At 40.0% G+C, this 27,179-nt stretch overlaps 1 protein-coding gene across 2 annotated transcripts in view; it reads left to right on the top strand.

The window, feature by feature from the left end:
- GRM5 (glutamate metabotropic receptor 5) overlaps nucleotides 1–27,179 on the top strand; it is a 315,016-nt gene that overhangs the window by 226,557 nt on the left and 61,280 nt on the right. For both annotated transcript variants that reach the window (XM_077842228.1, XM_077842219.1), the window contains exon 3: nucleotides 22,635–22,870. In XM_077842228.1, the coding sequence (XP_077698354.1) occupies nucleotides 22,635–22,870 (236 nt within the window). The remainder of the gene's footprint in view (nucleotides 1–22,634; nucleotides 22,871–27,179) is intronic.

The following is a 27,179-nucleotide window of genomic DNA, read 5'->3' as shown; positions in this document are numbered from 1 at the left end:
AATTGAGACACTAATGGGTGAAGTGACTTGGCCAAGGCCAGTGGCAGAGCTAGGACTAGAAACCAGGGCCCTAGCTACAAGATGATACCACCTTTCTACTGTCATTAGTCATTACCAATGTTTACTTATTCAAAAAGGATTTTCCTAAGTCTATATGTGAAGAAGTCAGGCAAGACTTCCCCACAGCATAGAAGAGATGAAAACTATATAAACTAGAAGCAAAATAATCTCCATGGATAATTAAGTGTCATAAGATAATATCTGAATCCTATTTAAGCAGCAAAGTCTGACTAAGTATAGGGCTACTGCTTTGAGAGATCCTAGGTGAAGATTTCCAAAGATGACCTGTGATTCTGAGAACTTCACTGGAGATACTTTTAATGGGCCTGACTTTTAGAAAGTGCTAAGCATCTTCCCTCTGGAAATTAGGCCCTTTCAGTTCGGACCCCAGAAAATGGACTGATGCCAAATCCCTAGTCGCTCTTGAAAACCTTGCCAAAGACTTTCAACTACTCAATGTGTGAATATCCTAAAACAGTGATGCTCAACATTCAACAGCTGGAGGATGCTTTGCCATCAGATGAAGTGCAGAAAGCCCTAACATCTAATCTAGGCTTGTCAATCTCTCTATTTTAGGGTTTTATATGGCTTCTCATCCCTGAAGTATCTGAGCACCTTCCACATAAGTTCAATAGCAACTGTAAAGTCCCTAGTGGACTTCATGGAGTTTCTGGCACATCTTCCTTTCCAGGATCAAAACTCCTGTTGGGGTAGGATTTTCCCTTGGAGAAGAGGAAGGGAGAAAAAGAGAACCAGCCATGACAGATGTTAGTTCTAATATAGTGCATTAAGCGATATACGGTGCTCAGTCACCACAATGATTAGCATGGTATAAGAATCTGAATCAAACAGAATAGGGTTGATCACTGCAGTTAACATTTTTATAAATACAGTAAAAATCTGGTTTTCATTTATTGAGGTGTTGCAGACTTTCAGATTAAAAGTAACAATGGAAAATGAATTTTTTGGTTCTGTTTTGTGACCCTTTTAAAAATGCAACCTTAAGCAGAGTGGAAAGGGAAGTACATGAAAGAACGGTGTCAGCTTACAGTAAAATCTATTGTAAAACAACTTACATTTAAGAACTAATCGAATAAAATACTCAGTTGAAACAATCAATTTTGATTTAATTATCACAAGGTAGGCTGGAGGTTTCAGACATTTAAAAGATCAATGAAAGCAGTGACTGGTTTGTATACAATAAGGCAGCGGTTTGCTGAAGTGGTTACTTGCTAAGTGAAGCCACAACAGGTTTTACTGCAGATTAGTTTAGGTTAAATGACTAAGGTAATGTATTCATGTAGACGCTGAAATGAATATGAAGAAATTTGGCGTCTGGCTTCTTTCTGCTCAGTTTTCAGGATTCCCCTAAGGTCAGCAGTGGGGGAAGGGTGGATTTTCGAAAGTGCTCATCCCTAAGCTAACTCTGTTCCTTAGAAATCAGTGGGCATTTTACGATTGTCTTCAGTAAGAGCAGAATTAGGGAATACTGAACACTTCTGAAAATCCAGCTTTTTAGAGGATTTTTGTTTGTATAGAATCATAGAATCATAGAATATCAGGGTTGGAAGGGACCCCTGAAGGTCATCTAGTCCAACCCCCTGCTCGAAGCAGGACCAATTCCCAGTTAAATCATCCCAGCCAGGGCTTTGTCAAGCCTGACCTTAAAAACCTCTAAGGAAGGAGATTCTACCACCTCCCTAGGTAACGCATTCCAGTGTTTCACCACCCTCTTAGTGAAAAAGTTTTTCCTAATATCCAATCTAAACCTCCCCCACTGCAACTTAAGACCATTACTCCTCGTTCTGTCATCTGCTACCATTGAGAACAGTCTAGAGCCATCCTCTTTGGAACCCCCTTTCAGGTAGTTGAAAGCAGCTATCAAATCCCCCCTCATTCTTCTCTTCTGCAGGCTAAACAATCCCAGCTCCCTCAGCCTCTCCTCATAAGTCATGTGTTCTAGACCCCTAATCATTTTTGTTGCCCTTCGCTGGACTCTCTCCAATTTATCCACATCCTTCTTGTAGTGTGGGGCCCAAAACTGGACACAGTACTCCAGATGAGGCCTCACCAATGTCGAATAGAGGGGAACGATCACGTCCCTCGATCTGCTCGCTATGCCCCTAATATGGGGGAGGGGCTTAAATCCATTGATTTAGTATCTTTGGATGGGATTGTCTAAAGCACCTAGATGACTTAGGTCTAGTCTACAATAGAAAAGTTTACCAATATTGTAAGCAAAATAAGCTATTCTGGCAAAAGCACTTTTAGCCGCTATAACTGCTTTTGCACTGGGGCTTTTCCAGCAATGCATAATTGTAAAAATGTCACTCCTTAACTGAAATAGCTATGCAAGCAAAGGTTTCTAGTATGGATCTTTTCTCAGGAAAACAAGTCTGCTTAAAAGTCAATGGGGCATGTGATCATATGGCAGTTAGGACCAGATTTTTAAAGGTATTTAGGCATCTAACTCCTATTGAAAATCTGGCCCTTAGGTGATTTTAAAAATCCCACTCATCTATTTTGATCTTCTTTATTCACACTTTTTCCTGTCTCTATCATATTGTCATAAGAGTACCTGCAGCTTGAAAGCCAAGTAAATACCTATTTTTGTTATTATACTAATTCTACGTTAGCCAACTGGAAGAGTGTCTTCTTAAGTCCTGATTCAAGAAAGCATCCTTATTCAGTTATTCTGTAAGCACCTGCTTAAATTAAGCATGTGTGTGTTTTTGTTGAATAAGATTGGATTTAACCATGTGCTTAAGTGAGCCATAGAATCAAGCTCTGGTTTGAGCTCTGGCGTGGTGAATACTGGCTCTGTGATTCTGCAGTACTGACTCTGCTTTTTCCTTCAAGAATCTATATATCTGACTTCTCACTGAATAAACAGTATGCCTGGCAGCAAGTGTTTGGAGCTCATACCTTTATATAGTGGTTATCCTTTAAAAGATTGCTAATTATTCCGTGAATAAATAGCTACATTTTCCTCAGTATTTGCTGTTTTACCAAAACTTATCTATATTTACTATTGGGAATACCTAGAATACTGTAGTAGACACTGAGGTAAAGTTATTTAGCTATCTCAGGCATTACCAGAGACAATGGGAAAGCTTAAGGACAAAGGGGATAAGAGAGCCCTATGCAGCTGTTAAACACATGGATAGAGGACAATCAAGTTTCTACTACAGGTAGGATCAGGCCACAAAATTTGGAACCAGTTTTCAAACAGAATCCAAGGATGTTCAGTTCTTGGGTTTTGGTTCAGATCCAACTCTAGTTCCCGGAGTCAATGGAACTACACCAAGTAGTAAGCACTACATCTGGCCATGCTTGGGTAATTGGATCCTAGAAACGAACCCATAATCCCTAATGTCAGTGGGAGTCTTGACATTGATTTCAGTGGGACAAGCCCAGGCTTTAAGAGAGTAAGTCACATGGGCCTTGCATGCCTACTCAAAATAAAATGAAGATTCATGTACAATGATATTTAAAACAAGCAGTGGGTCTTGAAATCTCTGTGCCATTTGGAACGGAAAAGCTGGAAAGTATATGGGTTTATTTTAGCCATGCAGTTTATTATTTTAGTTTGGAGACCTTTCAATTATTCACATGTTACAGAGCAAGACCCAGCTACTCATTCATTGATAAATCTATGACAGATTATGGTCTCTTATCATAATTCACCATTGTTTTAAATCTTCAAACACACGTGATAGTAATCTTGTAGATTTATTTTTATATAATTTGAGATTAAACCACATTACACTGTGCCATGTATTATATTCAGCTGTGAAATATTTACAAGGTAATGTTACTTATCAAAATCCTATGTGAAATATGACTGTAATATATCAGAACATGAATCACATCGAGCTGTCACTTATTTTACTGAAAAGAAGATTCTGGTTTTACACTATTGTTTTCTGAAATATATAGCATCTTCTCTCTGCGGCTTTATATTATTTAATTCTGTAATGTGTTTTGGGATCCAGTTTGTATGAAGGATGCTATACAAAATGAAGTTGTGTTGTATTATTGCACTGTAAAATAACCATCTATCTAAGCTGTCTTAAATACCATCACAAAATATCAGGACTCTGCCCTTAGAACATGAATTCTTTCTTTTCAATTCCTTTTATTACCAATTTTATATTCATAATATAAAACTACAGCAAAATATTTGTAGAGTAGTATGTAGATATAATGATAGATTTTACATGCTATATTCATTACTCATATTGGTAATCATAACAAAAACTTTGGAATCCTAGTGTATGAGTCTGATCTTTTAAGGGCTTTACATAAATATAACCCCATTAGTTTCAGTGGAGTTACTCTTAATTTATTCCATTGTGAGATAAGAATCAGGCCCCACATTCTTTCTTTGCAGTAGACGAAGAAGCTATGTTAAAGGATTAATTCTGTTTTTAATTCAGGAACAGTGTGATGGCTGATGCTGTAGAGTATGTACTGTGCAGTATGTGGCTTTTTACTTTGCGCACCAGCTACTGAGGAAATCTTTATTTTTCATGCCTATGGGACTTATATTCACAGGTTGAAACTCACCTCTGGACTCTCATATACATCCAGGCCTTGGTACACCGGTCCAGTGATGTAAAGGGGCATTAAAGTGGGCATAAATTCCACTAAGTGAGAATCAGGCCCACCTGTGCGGAAAGCCCATGCACCATCTAATCGTCTTGAACTAATAGTTTCTTCTGGCCTTAAAATCTATGAAGACCTCTCAAACTACTTTTAGCTTCACCTTCTGCAAGTGTAATCAAGTGGAGTGACAGCTCAAAGGGGTCTCTGCACTTCTTACACAAGGGAAGGGTTAGTCTATTCTGTGGCTTTGGACATACTAGTGTGGAGAGCAGCAGCAGCAAGGGTTCGGAGAGGAGTGACTGTAACCACAGTTTTGAAGACCCCATACCCTATGCCTTATACAAGTGATGTGGGGAGAGGGCTCTAATCACTGTCCAAGATTCTGTACCCTGGGCTTCAGCCCTGTGCCTTGGCCCAAAGCTAGAGTGGATTCTTATATACACAGCAACCCCAGCACACTTGAAACCAGATTACTTGAGCTTTATCTGGATGACATACATTTTCAACCATGTGTAATGCTGACCCACAGAGGGGAGTTGGCAGTGGGGATCAAACCTGAGACGTCTGGAGCTTAACGCATGAGCTTTTGCTGCATGAGCTAAAAGACATGTCTCTCTTAGCTAAGGCTGTAGCAGGCTTATCAATCTCTAGCTGGCCTAGCCACCACTAGAAGGGGACAGAATGCCACTCCAAGCAAGTAGGGATTACACACGTAAAATATTAGTAGAATACATGAATTGGCATCTGCTGAACTGAGGTGAGGGCAAAATGCTGCCTTCTGTAATGGAAATCTCAGTTTGGATACAAGAATTTGGTACTTGTTGGAGACAGGAAACTAGACTAGAAGGACCTTGGTTCTGATCCAGCAGGGCAATTCCTATGTTCCTATGATGTAGAATTTGACATGATATACATATGGTCATAGAAGTCAATGGGAGTTCCTCACCTTTGAAAATCTGGTCACTTATTGAAGGTGTCTAACTTTAAGCACTCAAGTTAGAAAATTTTGGCCTAAATTAATACATTATTTTCCTTCTGATGGAAAAAAATGTGTATTGTAAAATAAGTGATATCAAATATGTGATATCAAAATGCTTTCTCTTAAAAAAAAATAAAGATGTAAATGCCTTTCAACCCCTCATCTTCCCCCCTGCCCACAGTAAGCAAATAAGAAATATAAACTACTTCAGCTCAATAAAATATATTTATATAGGAAATGAAATTACTCTGTGTTTTTAGATTACTTCACATTCTTAAGAAGTGAGAATGTTCTTGTTTAAACTTGCTGTGGGTCCTGAGATTGGTGGCTCACTGCAGCGAGGCATCTTTTATTCCTGCTTTGCGAATCTTTCAATGTATATTATAGATTAAGTCTGTCATTTCAGAGAGTTTCTTATGATACACAGTGTTCAGGAAGAAGTTGGCTTTGAATGTTATAGTGCAGATGATGTTACACTGGCTATGTGAGGTCTTTCAAACCTTTTGCCTGCTTTCTTTGCGCAAAGAACCTTTCTTACGATGTTCATATCTGATTAGCAGCTGGGAATGTGCTCAGCTTCCAGGACAGTGATTTGAGGAAATTCATAATTGGGGCCCATAACACTTAAGTAAGTTTGAATTTAGCTTAGAGAGATGGCAGAGCCTCATAAGGACATTCAAAAGCAGATGCAATTCAAAGCAGTGTCACCAGGAGGGAAACTATAAGGGGATCAGCATAAGTGTTAGCGGGAACCAGCAGGAACCACTGCATGTGGAGCCATCCTGTGCTGTGTGAGAAAACATGAGAGAACAAAGAGAAAAAAGTCTAGTGGTTTGAGCACAGGACTGGGAGCCAAGGTGAAAGTCTGGCCCCACTGAAATCAATGGTAACATTCCTACTGACTTTAACAGGGTCAGGATTTCATCCCACAAATCCCTCTTGGGGTCTAATCTTAGCTCTGACTATAGAAATTGTTAGGTTATCTAAATATAGGGGTCATTAAGAGCTCCCTCTATAATGTATATATTTGTCAGATTTGTACATATATGTAAAATAAACCCTAAGTGTGTATGTAATACACACACTTACATATACCACACTGTCTATTCCTGTAAATGTTTTTGCAGACAAAAATTGAAAAGTAAGATTAATAGATTCCAAGGCCAGAGGGGACCATTGTGACCATCTAGTCTGACCTCCTGTGTAACACAGGCTATCGAATTCCTCCAAAATGATTCTTAGGGCATACATTAAAAAGGATTGTATATCCCTTCAGGCAAATTCAGTTTTATTGAAACAAGTGTTGTGTTCTGTGTTGCAGTATTCATCCAGTTTTAGTTAAAAGCCTATCTCTGGTACCTGTTCGCTATTGTGACTACATGTGAATTTATCACACATACTCCTGTTGCTTATCTATACAAGTTGTGTTTGGATATCTAATGGAAAATCATTCAGTAGATGGCAGCTCAAGCAAATCATCAATCCAAGAGAAATCCAATTAGATGTAAGCTATTTTTTTCCTGGTGGACGTGATGCAATGAAACATCCTATCAGTCAAGCACATGTAGAGTTAATCAGCGGTAGAAAAATAGCCTTGATAATGTCATATTATTATGGAACAAAATATAGAACCTTTGGGAAGTGGCTTCTGCAGTACCATCTTTGAGCTATTTCAGATCTGGGTGTGGGGGATGCAGAAACGTGGCTTTGTGACACTGTTCTCTTCGGTAATCCCACATTTTTAAAAGCTGTGACTATCAAGAAGATTGCAATGTAAAGAGTTCAGAGTGACTTAATCACCTTCAAAAAGCAATTCTTCTTTCTGATTAATGGAAGGGCAAGTCCTGTTATACAGGTGAAATATAAACGAGCTTATTTCAACTCTTTTGACTCCCAGCGAATGATGATATGAAACTACTTTTGGGGCTTTGCTCAATAAACGCCAATGCCCTGTTTCCTAGAATAAATATTCTGATATGGATCTAATTAAAGAAACCAGAGTGGGCAAGTAATAGCTGAATATAACTGCCAATGCAAAGCATAATCTCCATATGATTTTATGTTCAATGTAATCGCAGCTATAAAGGTAGGACCATTACTTTATTAACTTTTTGTCAGGGTTACATAAATTGAATTGAGAGTAGGCCCTTAGAAAATTGTCTCGGCATAGAGGTGTTTTTATTTTCAATCATTGGTCCATGATCCCTTTATTTTTATGTATCCAAGATTGTTGGTTGTACACCGATTGTTTGCTTGCCATTCGCAACTGTTTGTATGCAGTGTTGTTGTAGCTGTGTTATTCCAAGGATATCAGGGAGACAAGGTGGGAGAGGCAATGTCTTTTGTTGGACCAGCTTCTGTTGGTGAGAGAGACAAGCTTTCGAGCTTACACAAACAGAAGTTGGTCCAATAAAAGCTAATACTTCACCCACCTTGCCTCTCTCATTCACAACTGAGTAATTCAGGAGTGGGCAGATAGGCTGAAAAATGCCCTTGGTATTCCACAATGTAGCATTCATCTACCCATCTCTTTAATACAGAATATACAGGTTCTGATATCCAATGCTCCATTTTAGTCTGAGCAGCTAGACAAGACAGCTTGTATCAAGGTGAAGCATTGTGTATTCTTTGAAGATCTCACTTCTGAAGTACAGATGTCAGCAGCTGTAAATCTGTTCATTTTTATGTGAATTAGGTGCAGCCATAGGCTACACATATGCCATCAGAGCTGTCCTTGGCTGGGCAAAGTTTGAACACTCCAAACTAATTAGTAGCCTTGATTACATGGTGACTGAATATGTTTTCGTACCAGAAATCATCTTGGCAGAAACAGCAGGTGTTATGAGCTTAAAAATATTTAGAGGATTCCTTTCCATTGAATGTCCCTTTTCCCTAAAATTCATTTCTTCTTATAACCTGCATGAAAGGAAAGACAAAGACAAGAAATTACAATCTTAAAAAAAGCCAGTCAGTGGCCCACCTATTTCCATTCTCCCCCCACACAATCATTTCAAAGTGTTGCTCACCTGAATTTAAAAACTTACAGGTGCTCACCTTTAGAGATAGCCATATTACATCCAAACAGATCCACCTTTGGGGAGAAAAAAATTGGCACATTAGCACAAAAGCACAAGGGCTCATTCCCCGTACAATTTGGTGATAAAATGCTCCTCGATGCGCATTTGATAGCAAAGGATTCATTGGAAGATTGTCATTGCTCACAGTTTCAAATATGTAGTGTTCCATGATGCTTAACATTTATCAATACAATAACATTAAAATGCATTTATAGTTAATGCTTCATGTAAAGAAGGTGATTCCGAAGTGCTAAAATAAACGGTTCAGCAGCTGAATTTTTTTAACTTTATTGTTTTCATATGAAATATAAACACATAATGAAACAAAGCATATATAAATACATGGGCAAGATGGAAATAGCATATCAATAACAAAAGTCAATGTTCATTATTTGCAAAATCTGGAAAAAACAAAACAAAAAATCTAATAACAAATACAAAATCTGAATCCTTAGAGGTCATGCAGAGTATCGATTATGAAAGTGACTAAATAGATAAATAAGTGAGAACATAACCTGTGAGTATCGGGGACTAATACATATAAACTGCAAACAGTTTCATTTGTGACCAGACATCCTCATATGTTTTCGAAGTGTTTCTATTAGGCAGAATCATTTTTTCCATTAATGCAGTGGTAGAGAGCTCACTATGGCAGTCTGTGTGTGAGGAAGGAATTGCAGATTTCCTTTTGTTCAAAATAACTCTTTTGGCAAGTTAAATAGTTACAGCAATCCGCTTCTTAATGCTAAGTAACAATACCACTCATCCAGCATCCTGCATCTGAATTTTGATGATAACATGTTTATTTATTTTTTTAAATTCTGATTATTTGGAACTGTCAAGTTGTGCAAAAACTAACATATTTAATGACATGATCTTATAGCTACCCTCATGCTCTCACCACCCTTCCCTTCCTGGTGTGCATCACATTCCCCTGTTACATCTTGAACCAAATTAGAATGTAAACTCCTCAGGCCATGGGTTGCATCTTCCTGTGGTTTTCAGCTCAGCACAATGGAGATTGCATCCGAAGGCCCAGTCAGGATTGTACCACCACAAAAAACAATAAAACATAATAATAATGCATTAATTACATGGAACTCATTGACAAAACACGACATGTAAGTGGCAACTTTATGTTTTGATGTCCTGAAAATGTTCCAAAGGCTTGACAGAGATTTAATTTATGCATTTTGCATGGACTCACAGGCCACTGTAAGATTACTAGAAGTGGAGTTGGGCTGGTCTCGGGAGGCGCTGCATTTCCCCCATGACAATGACTGGTGGCATTATGAGTTCGATAGCTGGCACAATGCCTACAAGCGCACCCATTTGCAGTCCTTGCTACAACTTTGCCAAGGTATAGTTTGGGCTCCCCTCAGAGTGGTCTCTGAGATACACTATGTGGGAGAGGAGTATGGCTGACAGTGCTAGTGTAACCTATCCTGGCATAGATTTTTGTTTCATTTAGTAGCTGGTTCACATACAAAAGGTGTCAATTAGTGCTCCCAGCTTGAAGAGTTACTCCCTTAGCTCAAGCAGTGGTGATTCCAGTTTTAGTGCTGATGGTCTGGGGTTCCTCCTGTAAGTGAGGTTATTACACAAGCACACACTGCTTTTTGGATGCGTTTTGTACAAGAAAGTGAATTCTTGTGCCCTCTCACCTGTTCCCCTGAACCTCCCAGTACACCTGCCGGGCAGCAGCTGTGGTTTTAACCCATACAAATTAGAGATGGAAAACAATCTATTAGATCAGCTAGTTCACCCCCAGGCTTGTGCGTTGGTACATTTTCTAGTGTATTATCCAGTCTGCTCTCTCCAGAAGCAGTGTTACTTACTGAGAGAAGGCTAAATCCAATGGTTAGGGCATAAAAGGGTCATAAAATATGCCAAGAATTGTAGCATTTTTGGTCGCAAAAGAAGCTGCTATTCTGAAATGCAGAAGTTTCAAGAGGAGACAGTTTTAAATCACAGGTACAATTGGTGGGCGGGTCTTTTCTGTTGGTATAAGCACATTGTAGTTATTCAGACCTGCTATAACTCCATTGACTTTATTGCTATTATAGCTTCACATGCCAGAGCTGAATATAGCCTGAAGTGTTTATCTGTGAATTTAACTGGAATTTGCACATAAGTCAATAATACAGAATAAGAGCTTCAAACATTGGTGCCAACATTAGGTATTCAGAGCCATATTTATCCAAAACTTTTGGGGAAAGTGTCTAGGTTAGAGATGGTAGATTTTTTTAAATGACTTTTTCTCAAAAATATAAAAAAATATTTTAACGGAAAGATATTAGAGGGAGAGCTAGTCAGGAAATGCATTTTATTTCCATGAAAAAAATTCTATGAAGACAAAAATGTTTTCACTTTCATTTAAAATTGTCTTCAAATGTTTTTGGGTTTTCATTGACTGACCAAACAAACAAACAAAATATCCTGTGCATATATCAACTCCAGCATAGGCAGAGTAAAAATGTAGAACAGGGAATGTTGCTATTCTGGATGAAAAGCTATTAGGTGCATATTACTAATAAAGTTGGGTATTTCAGAGTAGATGATAGACGTGAAAGACCAAAACAGAGAACACTCATCATGTGAAACTGTATTAATAGAATACGCACACTTCCCACCTCTTACAGTAGCAATCATAATACTTTTACTTACATTAAAATGTCAGTACAGCCACTTCTATACAGCACATTACAATGATAATCCTACTTGCCTATTCAAATTTTAGGAAATCAACAAGTTTCTGTCATAAAGACCTAGACCATTGTGTGTCAGTGTTCTGCAGGATTTATTGCTGTTGTTATGTTTATTTGTAAGTGCAGTAAATGTGCAAGGCTTTGTAGTGATGTTACTAGAGCGTTGCTGTGGAGTAATACTGTAGTGTTTTTTAATACAAGTAAATTAGGCAACCCTTTTCTCCCGATGTGAAACTCCCTTCTTCCATTTTTTTCTGAGGGTTATTTTAGACTAAACTCTCCGTCATTCTGACTCATCTTCGGAAAACCAAAACCTGTGGCAATGTAATCATGGAAATAAGCAATAATGTCATATATGGAAAATTGTGGACCAAAATCTGCTCTGAGGAGCTCTAGTAAAGTCAGTGGTATTGTCTCAGACTTACATTAGCATAATGGAGCAAAATATGGCCATTTGCAACTTCACTGTGTCAGCATTTCACTATGGTCTGCCATATTTGCAAACAAACACATCTGTCATAGATTGGAACATCCTTTTTGACATCTGTAAGATACTGTAAATGCAAGATGTTTACTCTTGTGTATATGTTCCCAAATAAAATTAGAAAAGAGAATGCACACATTCTTTGATCCGGATCATCTTTCTCATATTTTTGTTTTACAGAATAAAGCTTTTAACTCTCTACCAAATTTTTCTTCCGGGTCAGTTTTTAACTGAAGATTGGCTAGCATATTGGTATTTCTGAAGAAGATCCTTTTTTCCTCAGAACACACAGAACAATTATAGACTAGATATTTGCTGATAGAATCACCTATATCACTAAACTAAATGTTGGTATTTGATGAATTTGCATACATGTGATATGTGTATATATATTCATTTATGTACTTTGTACACACCCGTATTTTTAATATGTAAAATATGTGTGTATACATATATAAATATCTACACACACACATAAGATGTATGTGTACAAACATATATGTATGTGTGAGTATAATACATTGAATTTGAGCTGAACGCATAACTGATTTTTTGGTTCAGGTGGCAAAAAACAATGTTTCAATTTTTTTTCAGTTTTTCTCACCAAAATTTAAAAAAAGAGAAAAAAATGGTTTCTGGTCTAATTAAATGGTTTGTTCAACCCCAAAAGATCTTTTTCAGGTTTTTTTCTTCTGAGTCATTTTCAAGTATTTTTCTTCACCCTTTTTAAAAAGTTACATAAATTAAGAAACAAAAAAGCACCATTTCAAAATGAAAACTCAAAATGTTTCTTTTTGAAGTGGCTGAAAAGAACCATTTTGACTTTTAAAAAATCCATTTTTTCAGCCAAAACTATTCACTGAGTTCAACCTGAATTCACTAATAATGTTGGTGCACCAAAATAATTGCATTTTTCAGTGAATTTTTGTGACATTTGTTCCCAGCTCTATATATGATACATTTTTTTAGTGTTTCACTTTTAACAACTGGTTAAAGATCTGGTGGAGTTTACTTCGTGATCTCTTATTGTGAGTTTAGCTATAACTGACACTAATGAGAGCAATGCCAATTTTTCCCTCCTCTTTCATGATGTAATTGTTCATTATCTTGGGTTTGCAAGCATTTAAAAAAAAATTTTAAAAGATCCATAAATGGTGATACAATCCTTCAAGATACTTCCGTACATTACAATGTGTGGTTTAATAAGAAAACACCAGTCATTAGGCTGACAGCATGGAATACAAAGACAAAAGTTAAAGAACCGGGCAAGTGGACGAGATGACACGATCCTGAAAATAGTATTCTTTGCTGTGTACGTGTGTCTAGTATACTAGCAGCAGCAATGTCTGCTCATTGCATAGTCATCTTTCTTTTACTGATAGTCTTCTGTCATGACAAGATGATGAATGAGTTATATGCATGACCACGTACCTCGTAAAAATCGCCGTGTGAGCCTTTTACCACTGCTGCTAGAACTGTTTATTTTTCCAAGCAGCCAGGATTTCCTGATGATCCACCCTAGTTATAACTCCTTGTGGTAAGATTTTAAGAAAATTTGCATGTGGCATTTGATTTTTTTTTAAACCACATTTCTTTGCGTGCACACACACCCACACACCATATGCATACAAAGGCAGAGTTAAGTAAAGGATCATACTTCAAGCTATACAGAATTCTTTATTGCTGTCCCACAGTCTTTCCAATGGGATTTCCTTCTGATCTCAACCTTCTCACCTCGTGGCAAAGAGGTGGGCATCTCTGCTTACTATGCCACTTTGATACGTGCTAACAGCCAGGTCCTCAGCTTGGGGTGACTCCACTGATTTACACCAGTTGGTGATCTGTCCCCAAACGTGGGACAAACCTTTGAGGGTGTAGAGAGCCACAGACAAATGTGGTTTGAAGGGATGAGCCAGAGGAGGAGTGGGGCCAGAAGCAATGGGAGCAAATCAGTTCTAGGGCTTCAGTAATGTCTTTGGCCTGGAAATTCAGAATCTTTCTTTCCCTCCCGCCCCCTCTTCTTCTCTCCAGTACACAACCAGGCTACTCAGGCTGAGGTCAAGAGCCATCCATCCTTACATGAATATAGACATAAGCTATGAAACCAAGACAGAAATGCATTTGGCACTGCCTATTCCAAGCTAAGTCGAGTGGTCATAAAATGGAGAACTTGCCCAAAGAGTTCAGCTTCTAAGGTACGGGCTTGCATTGTTTTAAATGGAGAAACAAATAGAGTGATGCAGCCATATACTCCATGTGCTTTGCAGTGCATAGTGAGGGCAGGTGCTGGTTTGCACTGTAGGAAAAGGGGCAGAAATCACTAGTGCACATACTCTAATGCCTAAGGCAGTAGCCAAAGCACTAGACATAGCCAGGGAGAAATAAAGTAGGGTGGCATTGTGGGGAAAAGAGATGAGAGACTAAACAGAAGTCAAATGTTCCACCCAAAAATACCCACACAAAACCTCTCAGAGAGCAGATGGGGTGAAAGTACCCAGCATTCCACAAATGACAGGCATGGAGATTGTTTCACTCCATGCATCTGATGAAGTGGGTTTTAGCCCACGAAAGCTTATACCAAAATAAATGTGTTAGTGTCTAAGGTGCCACAAGGACTCCTCGTTGTTTTTGCTGATAAAGACAAACACGGCTACCACTCTGAAAGGAGAGGCTTGTGTATTTACTGAGGACATGTCTACTCTGCCTGTGATATTTCTGGACCCAGCAGAGAAAGAGCTAGACACAGACACAGAGGGAGATGATAGAAACACAGCAGTGTGCTGTGCTTACTTTATTCTGGCTGCAAAACTGAAACTAACAGGAAAGTGAGATTTTGAACGGGGGAGGGGAGAATGCTCAAATATTTAAAGGGATGGGATATCGCATTCTTCTACCCTACCTTAAAACACTTCCCAAACACATATACATTATCATTTACATGGCTAACAATAAACACCATATGACCTAACTAAGGGTTGCAGATGGACTTGAATTGCAAGGGATTATTCTGCCCTGGAACAGCAATTTACTAGCTAAACAATTTATAAGCTCAGGTGCACAACTGGTTTTCACACTGTCTTGGGATATTGTGGTGATGGTGGTGTGGCAATGTCCTGAGAAACAATAACAGTAGGTAGTAAGAAATCAGCTAGATTGAGTATGGAATCAACTGGATCCAGGACCAGAGATTCTTCCACCAAACTGTTGATATTAGGAGTTGTAACAAAAGAGGTTCAATAGGAGGATCAGAAAGTCCTACTGGAACGTCCCTGAACTCTGGTACTTGTCAAGGCTGCAACTGGTTCATGATTTCCATAAAATGCTGTTGGATAATTTTACCATGAACCAAACAGATCCTGTGCATTTTACAAGTTCTCCAGGTACCCATTTCACTTCACAACTGTAGTTGCAAGCTCACACCAAGTTTTCAACTTGAAAAGAATATTGATAAGTCTCACATTGAACACATGAGGCAATATCAGGATGTAACAGGTCCCAACAGGTATGCAAAGACCATGTCAAGAAAAGAGTTGCAGGTGACTCCTGGGTACTAGCATGTGATATGTTCCTGTATACCAGCAAGAAATTGTCCAGTTTCTGCTGATGTCTCAAAATAGACTTGTTAGCTTTTAAAGTATGCTCTAGTATTTGTACAAAGTGTTCCACTACTCCATGTTCAGCAGGATGGTATGGAGCAGAGCATATGTGCTGAATTCCGTTTGAAGCTAGGAACCTCTGAAATCCTTCAGAACAGAATTGAGGTCCATTGTCACTCACCAACTGTAATGGTAAACCAAATTTGCTAAACAAGGTTCGAAGATGTCCAAGTGTCTTTGTAGCTATAGCAGAAGTCATTCTGAAAACTTCTGGCCATTTTGAATGGGCATTGACAACAACCAAAACCATATAACCTTCTAATGGTCCACCAAAGTCCATGTGAATACCTTTCCAAAGAGTCTGAGGCCATGACCCAGGATGTGGACAAGCTGGGCCAGGATCATATTGAATTTGCTGACATGTAGTACAGCACTTTTCCTTCCTCTCAATGTCTTTATCAGTCTGCGGCCACAAGATAAGATTCCAGGCCTATTGACTTCATCTGCACAATGCCAAAATGACCTTCATGAAGAGGTTCCTAAACCTGATACTGAAGTGATTTTGGAATGATCACTCACATTTCCCATAAGACACAACCATTATTCACAGATAATTCACATTGACGTGACATGAATTGTGTAAACTGGGGTTTCTTTTGATCCAACACTGTACCTTCTAGTACCATTCCCCTCACAAGAGAAAGCACATCATCCTTAGTGGGTTTTTTGTTGATATCTTTGCTAAGCAACATTACCGAATTGTCTTAACCCAAAGCTATGGTAACTAATCTCTGTTTTCCAGGCAATGTCAGGAAATCAATCCATGGAGGACACAGCACCTCCTTCTGAGAAATGATTGGTACAAAAAAGAGTGCTTCCACTCAAAAATCCTTTTTTTAATTGAGTACTAAGCACACATCAAACTACAGCAAAAGTCTAGACAAACCAAAATATAATTACCCAAAGTCTGAGGTGGTATGGAGTGACAGCAGCAGGGTTCCGGTGACCAGTCTTTCTCCTAGCAGCTGGGGAGGTAGCTGTCAGACTCCAAGCTCATAGAAAGTCAGACTTCTCTGAAGTATACACTCCCACTAAACTCTTTATAGGTTTCTCCAGAAAAAAGCACATATCTCATAATGGCCCCTAATATGCTAATGATTTCCCTAGAAACAGCAAATAATAAATCATTATTCTACTTATCAGCAAAGCAACTTCAGCAAGAAACTTATAGTTACAGACACCCAGTAAGAAACTTAGAGACTCAAGGTCAATTATCCACACTCTCTTCCATTCCCATAAATCTGTCATTACACTGTATCTATCCTTGTTAGTAACATGGCAGCTGCAGCTGTTTTTGTCTGCCTAAGCAAGGCCAAATTCCTTTTCACTATGTGGTGTCCTCGCTTCCAGCTTATGGTGGTTGAGTATAGAAGATGACTGCAGGTTATGTCAACTCCAAGTTATGCTAAATCCATTTCTCTCATAACAGTGCAGGATAACCTATCCATCAAATTGAGATAGAACATTTTGTCTGAAGTTTCTTTGGGTTGATGGGAGCTTGGGCATGGTAGATATGACAGCCCATCAGCATTGCCACGCTGAGTCCCTTTGTGGAATTGAATAGTATAGGAATGAGCTGAAAGTAGCAATGCCCATTGTTGAATATGAACAGCAGCTAATGATGGAATTCCATGTTTTGGTCCAAAAATCAAAAGTAACAGGTAATTGTCCATCAGTAAGGTAAAATATCTACCATGCAGATAGGCATGGACCTTCCAAATTCCAAAGATAATGCTGAGAGCTTTTCACTCTGTGTGCGCATCGTTCTTCTCAAGAGTAATGAGTGTTTGTGATGCAAATGCAATTGATTTCTCCATGCCATTAGGAAAAATGTGGGAACAGCACCCACTATATAGAGGGTGAACCATCACAAGGCAATTGTAATGGTAGCAAAGCATCAAAGTGCATAAGAACTTTGGCTGATGTTAGCAGTTTCTTTGCTTCCTTAACTGTATACTCATACTCTTTAGTCCATTTCTATTTTATCTTTGCTTGTAACGGTTCATGTCAAGGTGCCAGTACTGTTACCAGATTAGGTAGAAATTTACCATAGTAGTTAAGCAGACTTAAACTCTGTTCACTCCCTTCAGAATCTCATCCATGGCTTTCTGGAACAGGATTGGTGCCAACGTGATACCAAAAGGCAACCTGTTGTAACAAAATAAGCCTTTTTGTGTGTTGATTGTGAGATGTTTGCAAGATGCCAGATCAATCTCCATTTTTAGGTATGCACTGAGCAAATCCAATTTACTGAAACACTGTCGTCCACTGAGAGTAGCAAACAAATCTTCAGTATGAGGTAATGGATATTGGTCTGCACAAAAAAAATGGATTCAATGTCACTTTGAAATCCCCCCAAAATCAGACTGAGCTATCCGTCTCGATCACTGGTAAAATGGGTGTAGCCCACTCACTATGTGAAGCCAGTGACAAGACTCCAATGTTCACTAAATGGTCCAGATCAGCTTCCACTTGAGGCTTCAGAGCAGAGGCACAGGTCTGGGCTTGCAATACTTTGGCTGGCTGTCAGACTTATCAGTAATTTTCACAAAGACAATGCTCAAGCTCTTTTTCAAAAACTTTAGAGTACCTGCCCAGTATTTTCTGAAGATTTTTAGGTGCTTTTGTGATTGCCTCAATAAAAGTCACCTTGAGCTTCTCAAGCCAAAATCTGCCAAATAATGGTGGACACTTTCCTTCAGTCACACATAAGAGTAAAACAAATGATTGTCCATCCAGCTGAACTTTCACCTGGAGTATAAGTCTTCAAAATCATGGATGTTTCTTCCAGAGGAACTTGTGACAAAGTCTGGTAGATGCAGAAACCAATGAGACGGCAGCTCCAGTATCAAGTTCCATTCTTGTAAGAACTCCTTCAATCAAAGGTGTAACCCAGATGCCATCTCTGAATCCAGCTTGCAATAACATGTGTCGTGCTAAATCCTGGTCAATGTCACTAGAGCTCTTGTCTTCTTCCAGATTATGAATTTCCAACTTCCGTCCTTTCTTAGGTTCAGTTGTCATAGATGTTTTCTTGAATCTATAGTTACTCTGTGTTGCTGATCGTTGAATTTTCCCACGGCTCATAGCAATGTGTCCTTTCTTCTGGCACTTTCTGCAAATAACCTGGCATGCCCAGCAATCCTTTTCAGCATGTGTAGTTTGTGCACTTCAACCACATGAAAATTCCTTATGTTCCCATGATCCTCTGTCTCAGTGATTCATGAAATGAAATTTTTGGTTCACATTAAATTCCAGAGAATCCTTCTCTGTGGTCTCCATTGCAACTGTACTTCAACAGCTTTTTTGTATGTAAGCACTTACACAGTGAATAACGTCTTCTGGACCTGGTCACTGCATTATCCAGAGACTAACTGGTCACGCAGGGCATCATTCACTGTTTGTCCAAACTGATGGTGCTCTGACAACCTCTTGAGAACAACATCAAACTGTTCTACTGACTTCCCACTTCTGTGATGTTGTTGATGAAATTGATACATTCTGCTATCACTGATGGAAATAGGAGAAAAATGTCCCTGAACAGCTGCAATAATTGTGGTATATGTGGCAGTGCCGGGCACAGTTGGAGATAATAGGTCACACAGCAGTCCATGTCTTCTTACTCATCATTATCAACAAGGTTGAAACCCATTGTCCATCTGGAAAGGTGTTGCAGGTTACAAATTGCTCAAAATGTTTGAGGTACACCGCCCATGATTCACCGTTGTCATCAAACTCACCAACATTGCCCACAAAAGGTGCCATTTCACTGCTCTCCTGTTGACCTTCATGCCTCCTGGACATCTCCTGCCACAAGGAAACTGTTTTTATTTGTTACTGCACTATTTGTACCCCCTCTGCTGGCCATGTGCTTACATGACAAACTGCAGAATTTTTCCTTTGACTGTACTTGGTCTCCATCACAGTTGCCAACTTTCACGCAGTAAATAAGCACCCCAACTTTCACAATAAGACAAAAATCAAGCTAATCCCATTTCAAAATGAGGCCAAAACAAGCCAATCCCTAAGAACCACAACACTCTATATGACTAGATCCCCCCAGCGTGTAGTCTGGGACTGTGGTGGATCCACTGTGCACCCCGACTCTCTCCCCCCTTACCCCGCTTGCCCCTTGCCCTACTTGTCCCCCCCACCCCTGTTTGCAGGGAGGTGATCAAAAAACGAAGCAACAAGCCAAAAACTAGGCAACAAGCAAGTCACAAGCCAATTAAGCCAAAAACAAGTCCAATTTTTGCATTTTTTCGTGGGTTTGGCATGTCTGGTCTCCCTCTGCTGGCTGTAGACCCTCAGTGCAGGCTGCAGGCTGTTTGCCTGGCTGCCTGCTTGCACATGGTCAACAAAGATAGCTGTTTACTTCCCCTTCACTGCTCTGTTTGAACAGTTCTAGCAGTATATGCAGAACTTGTATCCTTTGTTCCCTTTTTATTTACCTACTTGCCCCCTCTAGCTGGCTGGTTCCCAGTGTCCCAGGAGCAAAGAAAAGCAGTCTGACAGCCTGTGCCTCTAAGTGAACTTTGTCCCCTTTTTCACAGTATTATTTACATACTTTTTCTTCTTCGTGTTCAATCAATGGGAGCACTGGACACTCCTGGAATATAAATTCCTCGTCATCGAATGTTATATTTCTGGATCCAACAGAGAAGGAGATAGACACAAACACAGAGAGAGCTAATAGAAACACAACTGTGCACTGTGCTTGCTTTATTGTTCTGGCTGCAAAACTGAAACAAAGACAAGGTTTTGCACTTGGGAGGGGAGAGCGCTCAAACATTTAAAGGGACAGGACACTGTTCTTTATCTAAATTCTTACACTGTTGCACCCAAGTAGTCTTCACATGGACTATCTTATTCTCTGGGCTGAAGCTGCTCTAGACCATTTATCTACTGAAAAGATGAACCCCGTTTCATATCTTAGTACAACCAGCATTTCAATAGTTACAGCATATGCACTTACCCCTTTCTTTGTGCTGAATGCCTTCTTCTGGAGTCTTCTGTACCATTCTTCATGGCCACAACACCCTTTCCAGTGCACCTGAGAGGTTGCTTTATTAGTACTTCTGTATCTCTTTGCATGCATATTTTCCTATCCCATTTTCCTCCCTCCATACCTTTTACACCTACTCAGAACATAAGGATGTTGCCTGTAAAATTCTGTTAAATATCTATATTTCATATGAAAAATCCCTAGTTCTCTGATGTGCAAAGAAGCTAAGATGGGCTATTTCCAATGTTATTGAAACACGGAGTCAGTTCATGGAAAACATGTGGCCTAGAATTCTCATTTATAATATTCCAAAACTTTGATCATTAGTATCCCCTATGTATTTTATCACTATTGCTTTAACAACCCATGACATTTACTATAGAAATAAGATCCTTTCTAAAGGTGTGGCATTGCGTTTTTTTTAAACAATCCTATACAATTCTATAGTATGGACGTAATTCTGCTAAGATGATTGAAAAAACCCATAGAAGAGCTGCTATTTGTTGTTCAGTTCTATAGGACTTTGCTATATGGGGTGGAAACATTTAAAATCTTGCTGAACATGAGATGACCATTTTGAATATACTAAATCTATTTAGATAATTCCTACATTTGTTTGAAAGGTTTTTTTTTTTTATCATAGCACCAAGACAGACCTGTAAATGATTCCAGCCCTTGGACTAGTAAATATCCTTCTGGGGAAGCTAGACTTTTTGCCAGAATTGATTTCCATTAGCATATTCAGGAACATTAACTCCTGTTTCCACCCCTAATATGATCTTAATCTTAGGATACATTTCGAAGCAGCATGCTGCACATCTCTCTGTGATATCAACTAAAAATCACTGCTTACCTCGTTTCCTTCATAAATGTATCTCATTCTTTCTTGCAGTAAATAACTCATTTTACCCTTTAATGTTTATTTTAAATCTGAAGCACTTTCTTTCCCTTCATCAGATTATTAGTTCTTTCAGGCAGTTCTTTTTTGTTCTGTGTTTGCAAGTACAATGTTTATAGACCTTACAGTCTATGACCCCAATCCTGTATTGTGTAGAGGACAGGCAGACTTCTGTGCTAACACAAAGCCCCACTGAAGTGAATAGAAGTCATGCAGTTCCAGCAGTCTTCCTGCATGTTACAAAAAGCATGATGAGGGCGAGAAACTCTCTATTTTCCCCTGTGAAAACTAAGATTCTCCCATAATCCCATGGCCTCAGAAGCTGGGGCTCTATGAACAATACCAAATATAGCAATCATGATAAAACAGCAGTAGATGGCAACACTATGCTTAGATATGTAAAATTTGGAGATGGAGCCAGATGAAACTTTCCAAATTTTAATTTTTCTATGGAAAATTTTTGTCAAAATTTTGAATTTCTGTGAAAGAAAAAAAAAAACTTGTGCATGGAGAATTCCACTGAAATGTTCATGACTTTTTTCCTGTATTTCTACCAGCTCTGCTTGGAGTTTAGAGTCAGAGTTCTGGAGAGATTTTAGGTGAAATAAGTGGAGGAGAATCGCTAGTGGACTGCTTGATGGCCATTATCATTTGGTAGTTTGCCATTGGCATCTCAGTTTACTGTGATGTTGTTTTAGCCATGAATCTAAAAGCCAGCTTCCTGTCTGGTTTTTGCAATGCCATTACAGATTCTGTGAAACTTTCGCTAAGTTGTCCCCTGGCTAGAATATCCCCAAACAAGCACCACCCCACTGAAGTCAGCAGGGCTCAGTGCAGTGCAGAGGTGCTCACGCACACAGTCAATTTCAGGACTGGGGCAGTGGCTTATAATGCTGGTTTGGATTCCTTGGGATACAAGCTTAAGAATACACTATATAAATAGAAGATGCTGATTACAGCTGAATGCTCAGTGTGAGAAAATAGAAGATGCTGAATGCTACTAATAGAAGTATTACTGATATTTCACCCTCCGAATCTCTGGTGTGAGTGTGCATCTATTTGCTTCTATTGCTATTTGAAAGGAGCACTTCCCTTGTTCTTTAGAATGGTGCATGAAGCAGTAGCTTCACAGTGTTTTCTCTCTTTTATTTCTCTGCAGTGACGGCTGGGCAGACAGGTACGATGTGACAGACGGGTATCAGCGGGAAGCTGTTGGTGGAATAACGATCAAGCTTCAGTCTCCTGATGTGAAATGGTTTGATGACTATTACCTGCAGCTTCGGCCAGAAACCAATCTCCGAAACCCCTGGTTTCAGGAATTCTGGCAGCACAGGTTCCAGTGCCAGCTGAAGGGGTATCCACAAGAGAATACGAAATACAACAAGACTTGCAACAGTAAGCAGCTGGATTTATTTATGTATTTATATGTAAAATCACTAAGGTTAAAGCCTTGATTTAACTAGATAATACCATGTTGAGGCAGCGAGGTTTGCAGGAATGGAAGTCAGAAAGTCTGGAATTTTAATCCCAGATCTGCCACTGAGTGGAAGACTGGTCAAGAAGTTAGAGTACTAGCCTGCTTATGAGACCCCAAGTCCCAGCTCCCTGACCTGACACTGATTTCCTGTGTGACCTTACTGTCACTTACAGTAAAAATTCTCAAAAGTATCTAAGTGGTTTAGGACCCTACATCCCATTTTCAAAACCAATTTAGGCACTTAAGGGCAGATTTGGAAATGTACTGAGGTGCCTGAAAATGCAGAGAAGCCGCTAGTGGGATTTTCAAAAGTGACTAGGCCCCCAACTCCCATTGGTTTCACTGGGAGTTAGAGGCCTAGGTACTTTTGAAAATCTCACAAGGTGCCTATCTGCAGTGACCAAAATACATTTAATTAAATCCCTTCATAATTAAATCTTGTTGAAAGTCAGTTGAACTTAGGCTCCTGAGTGCCTTGTCACTCTTGAAAATGAAATGTAGGCTCCTAATAATCTGTTCGCTAACAATTTGTGAGCAGAAAAAGAAGGGCTAAATTTGTCAGATTGGTCTCTCTGAACACTTGCTCCAGCTCCGGCGCTTTGTCCAATGCTACCACATCCATGAACTCTGGAAAAGGAGCAGACTCGACCAGGCTAGAATACCCTTAACTGCTTCATTCATTCAATTTCCTCATTTGTAAAATGTGCTCACTGCAACTCTGTGCAATGGGTCTTTTGTCCAGCTGACTGAAAGAACAAGGGTTGTAGCCCCTATAGGAGCTTCCTCTGCTATTGGTGACAGAGGGGGAGGACAGGGAAGGCTTACCTAGATCAAGCAGGGAGGAACAGGAAGTGGCCATACCAGGTTCGGTGGAGGGTACTGACCTTCCAGGTGACCAGAGGAGGGTGTGGTATTTTACCCCGGGCAGTTCCAGAGCAGCCTTCTCTTACTGGGATCTTGCTGGCACCGTCCACCTTCCCACCCATAGAATCATAGTCGGACCGGATGCCTTCAGGAACCATGTGGGCATTACACTAGTCACCTCTTTCCTTGGGGGCCAGGAAGGAATTTTTCCCTCCCTGTCAGACTGACTGAGACGGGGTGTTTTTTTTCACCATCCCCACAGTAGGGCTGGGGAGGGAGGTTCACACATCACAACTTAGTAAATTAAAAAATGTGGCAGGTGTGCAGTGCATCCCTTAAGGAAGCTGCAGGAGGGGGATTCAGGAAACCAGGTATAGCAGGAAACCAGCCCCCAGTAAGTCCCATATGAGGGGAGGGCACTGGGATCCGAGCAAGGGGCTTGCTGTAGCCAGGATGGGAAGTGGCAAGTGGGGAAACAGTTAAGGAAATAATGATGACCTGCACTATTTATTGCCAGGTACTCCCAAATATTTCAAGTGAGTAAAGTTGTGGCCTAACTGTACCACAGACACTGTCTCCTGTTCTTCTGGCATGATTAAGGGTGATATTGATACTTGCCCATCTTAGTAAAATGCTCTGAAGCCTATGACTGAAAATAATATATTGTTGATGTGTCATATTTATCATGCTATGAGAACAGAATTTTACCCTTAATTTCATCTATTTAAATATTTTCAGCTCAATAGGAGTTGCATAAAAAATTATTACAGTATCTTCTAGCGACCCCAGTCAAAGGACTCCCAATTGTGCTGGGAGCTGTTCAGAAAATTTTAAAAAACACAACCGCTACCCAGAGACCACATAGTCTAAGACAGTGGCAAGAAGATATCAACAAGAAGGTGGGATGGAGGAAGTGGGTGAGGTAATAGTTAAAAGAACAACTTGGTGAATAAGCAATACACTTAGGTCACCAGGAGTGCAGAATTTGACCTATAGTCAACAACTTCATTTTAATTCAGTAATGTCATATTGAACAACTATTGATATAAACAATATATTTTAAAAATATTGAAATAAGTAATAGGAGTTATGGCCAAAAATTTGCATATGTGGATGCCTAAATCTGGATTTTGCTACATAAACGTAGTCTTCCATGTTTGAAAACTCTAGCCCGTGCTTTCAAATCCCTGTATATTGAGATGATGAGATAGATTCACGCTCACAAATGCAAAGTGTATAGATTGTGATGGAGTCCACTCACCGCAACAGTGCCTCCTGCTGGCCATCACAGGGATTAGCTCTGTCAGATGGAGTATCCTGTCCAGGTGATGTCTTTCCCATCATTGAATCCGCCTGCAGATCTACCTCAGTCCAACTACCGCAGTGTCCTCTTCATGAATTGGCTCTCCAGCTGTGTCACCATCTGTGTTTTCCCCCTTCCAGGTGTGCAGTAGCTCAGTTCAATAGTCTAGTCACTTCTCCAGTTGCGAGTGGCAGAACCCGGGCCTGTCCACTACTCTGGGTCCCAACCCAGGGACATTGTAGATAGCAGCCTCCTGAACTTCGCTCAATGGTATGTCAATTCTGTGGGCCATTTCCCTGCAGCTCCAGCACCTTCGTTGCCCTCTTCTTGGGGTATTCAGCCAGCAAGTCCCAGCAGTCAGCCAGGAGCTCCCTCTTGCTCCCCTGGTCCCCCCAAGCAACTTCTCTGTCCAAGGTGCTACCCTTCCTGCAGCCCACTAGGAATACAGTCATCACTCCTTGGACTCCCCACAGCAACTGACTATCTCTGGCCTTGCAGATCCTTTTATGTGAGTCTGCTGGGCCCTGACTGGCTGCTCTGTGCAGCCTCCCTCCACTTGGCTGCTTCCTGTGCAGCCTCCCTAGGCTTCTTGGAGGACTCACCTCCACGGCTCCTTTCTGGGACAGAGTCTGGCAGGCCCATGAGGCCTCCATTAAGCTCTTCCACTCCAGTGTGGGGTGAACATCCTATCACAAGATTCATGAGTGATGCTAGCCTTGTAGATCTCATTTTATAGTAGCAAAAAATGTACACAGTCATTGTTACACAGTCACTGCGAAATGAAAATGTAATGATAAAGTAAAGAGCACATGAAAAACAGCCTCAAATGAATATAGCTTTTCTTCTTTCATTTCTATCAACTTCTGATATGTTTCCATCTCTTCACATATGCTTTGATTCATGTTGAGGTTAACATTTTAGCATCAAGCCATTTTTCATTTGCAGATTGAGTATATTTACCTAATCCAAACAGGCACTACTGCAACTGGTGTTGCAAAGTACATTGATTTTCTGCCCAGCTAGAGCACTACTGAAAGGGAGAAGTGTGCAGACTTATCTGACTTCATGCTCAACGTTCTCAATTCCGTGTCACTGGAGAATTGATGTGAGCCACCTAAGTAGACTGAGGGTCAGAGTAAAGGGTTTAAAATACACCTTGAACTGGAGACTTTCCATAGCCCAAGAATACTTGGGGTTTTACAAGAATTGGAGTGTGCTTCCCCTCTGGCACCGGTCAGATGCTTTTGATTAACCAAGGCCCCAGTTCAGCGAGGCAAGGAGACATGAGCGTAGGTCTAAACAGCTGAGTAATTCCACTGAAGTCGATGAATCTCCAACACCAGCACCATGTCACAAGAGGTTAAGCCAGCCCCTTGATGTTATATAACTTTAGCCCTTTGCAGCCTGAGTATATATCAATGTCTCTCTCTTTTTCAAAAGAAAATATACACACAGAGTTCCAAATTCCTAGTGCCTTTTCTTCCGAGCAACAATGTTTTCCTAACACATCTTCCCTCTAGGCAAACTGAAACCTCACCAAAATAAGGCATAGAGTGGATGCATGGACGTTACTAACAAAACTGCCATTGATATCAATGGGGCAAGGAATTTATCCATTGAATTTGCCAATCTGTTGTTGTCAGTCTGGAGGTCTCTAATATGGGGGCTTATGGTTCAAATAGTTACTGTTTTGTTTATTTGTATTACTGTAGCACCTAGGAACCCATCGTGGACCAGGATCCCATTGTGCTAGGCACTGTACAAACACAGAACAATAACGTGGCCTCTGCCCCCAAAAGCTCATAGTCTAAGTATAATGCAAGAGACAACTGATGGATACAGACAGACAAATAGAGGAGTACAAGGAAACAATGAGATAACATTGCCTCATTATGATAGCCATTGGTCTCATCACATCAGCTGTCTTGTGTCAAGTTTTTTGTAGGCCTCATAGCGAAGAGGCTTTGAAGGAGGCTAATGAGGCAGCTTTGCAGATGTTTACAGAGTGCTCCTCCCATGTGTGAGGAGCAGCATGGGAGAAAGCAAAAAGGGGTTTGTTG

This window comes from Eretmochelys imbricata, chromosome 1 (genome assembly GCF_965152235.1).
Source record: "Eretmochelys imbricata isolate rEreImb1 chromosome 1, rEreImb1.hap1, whole genome shotgun sequence".
NCBI lineage: Eukaryota > Metazoa > Chordata > Testudines > Cheloniidae > Eretmochelys > Eretmochelys imbricata.
Note: the sequence above shows the minus strand (reverse complement) of the source record. Positions and strands in the feature narration are given on the sequence as shown.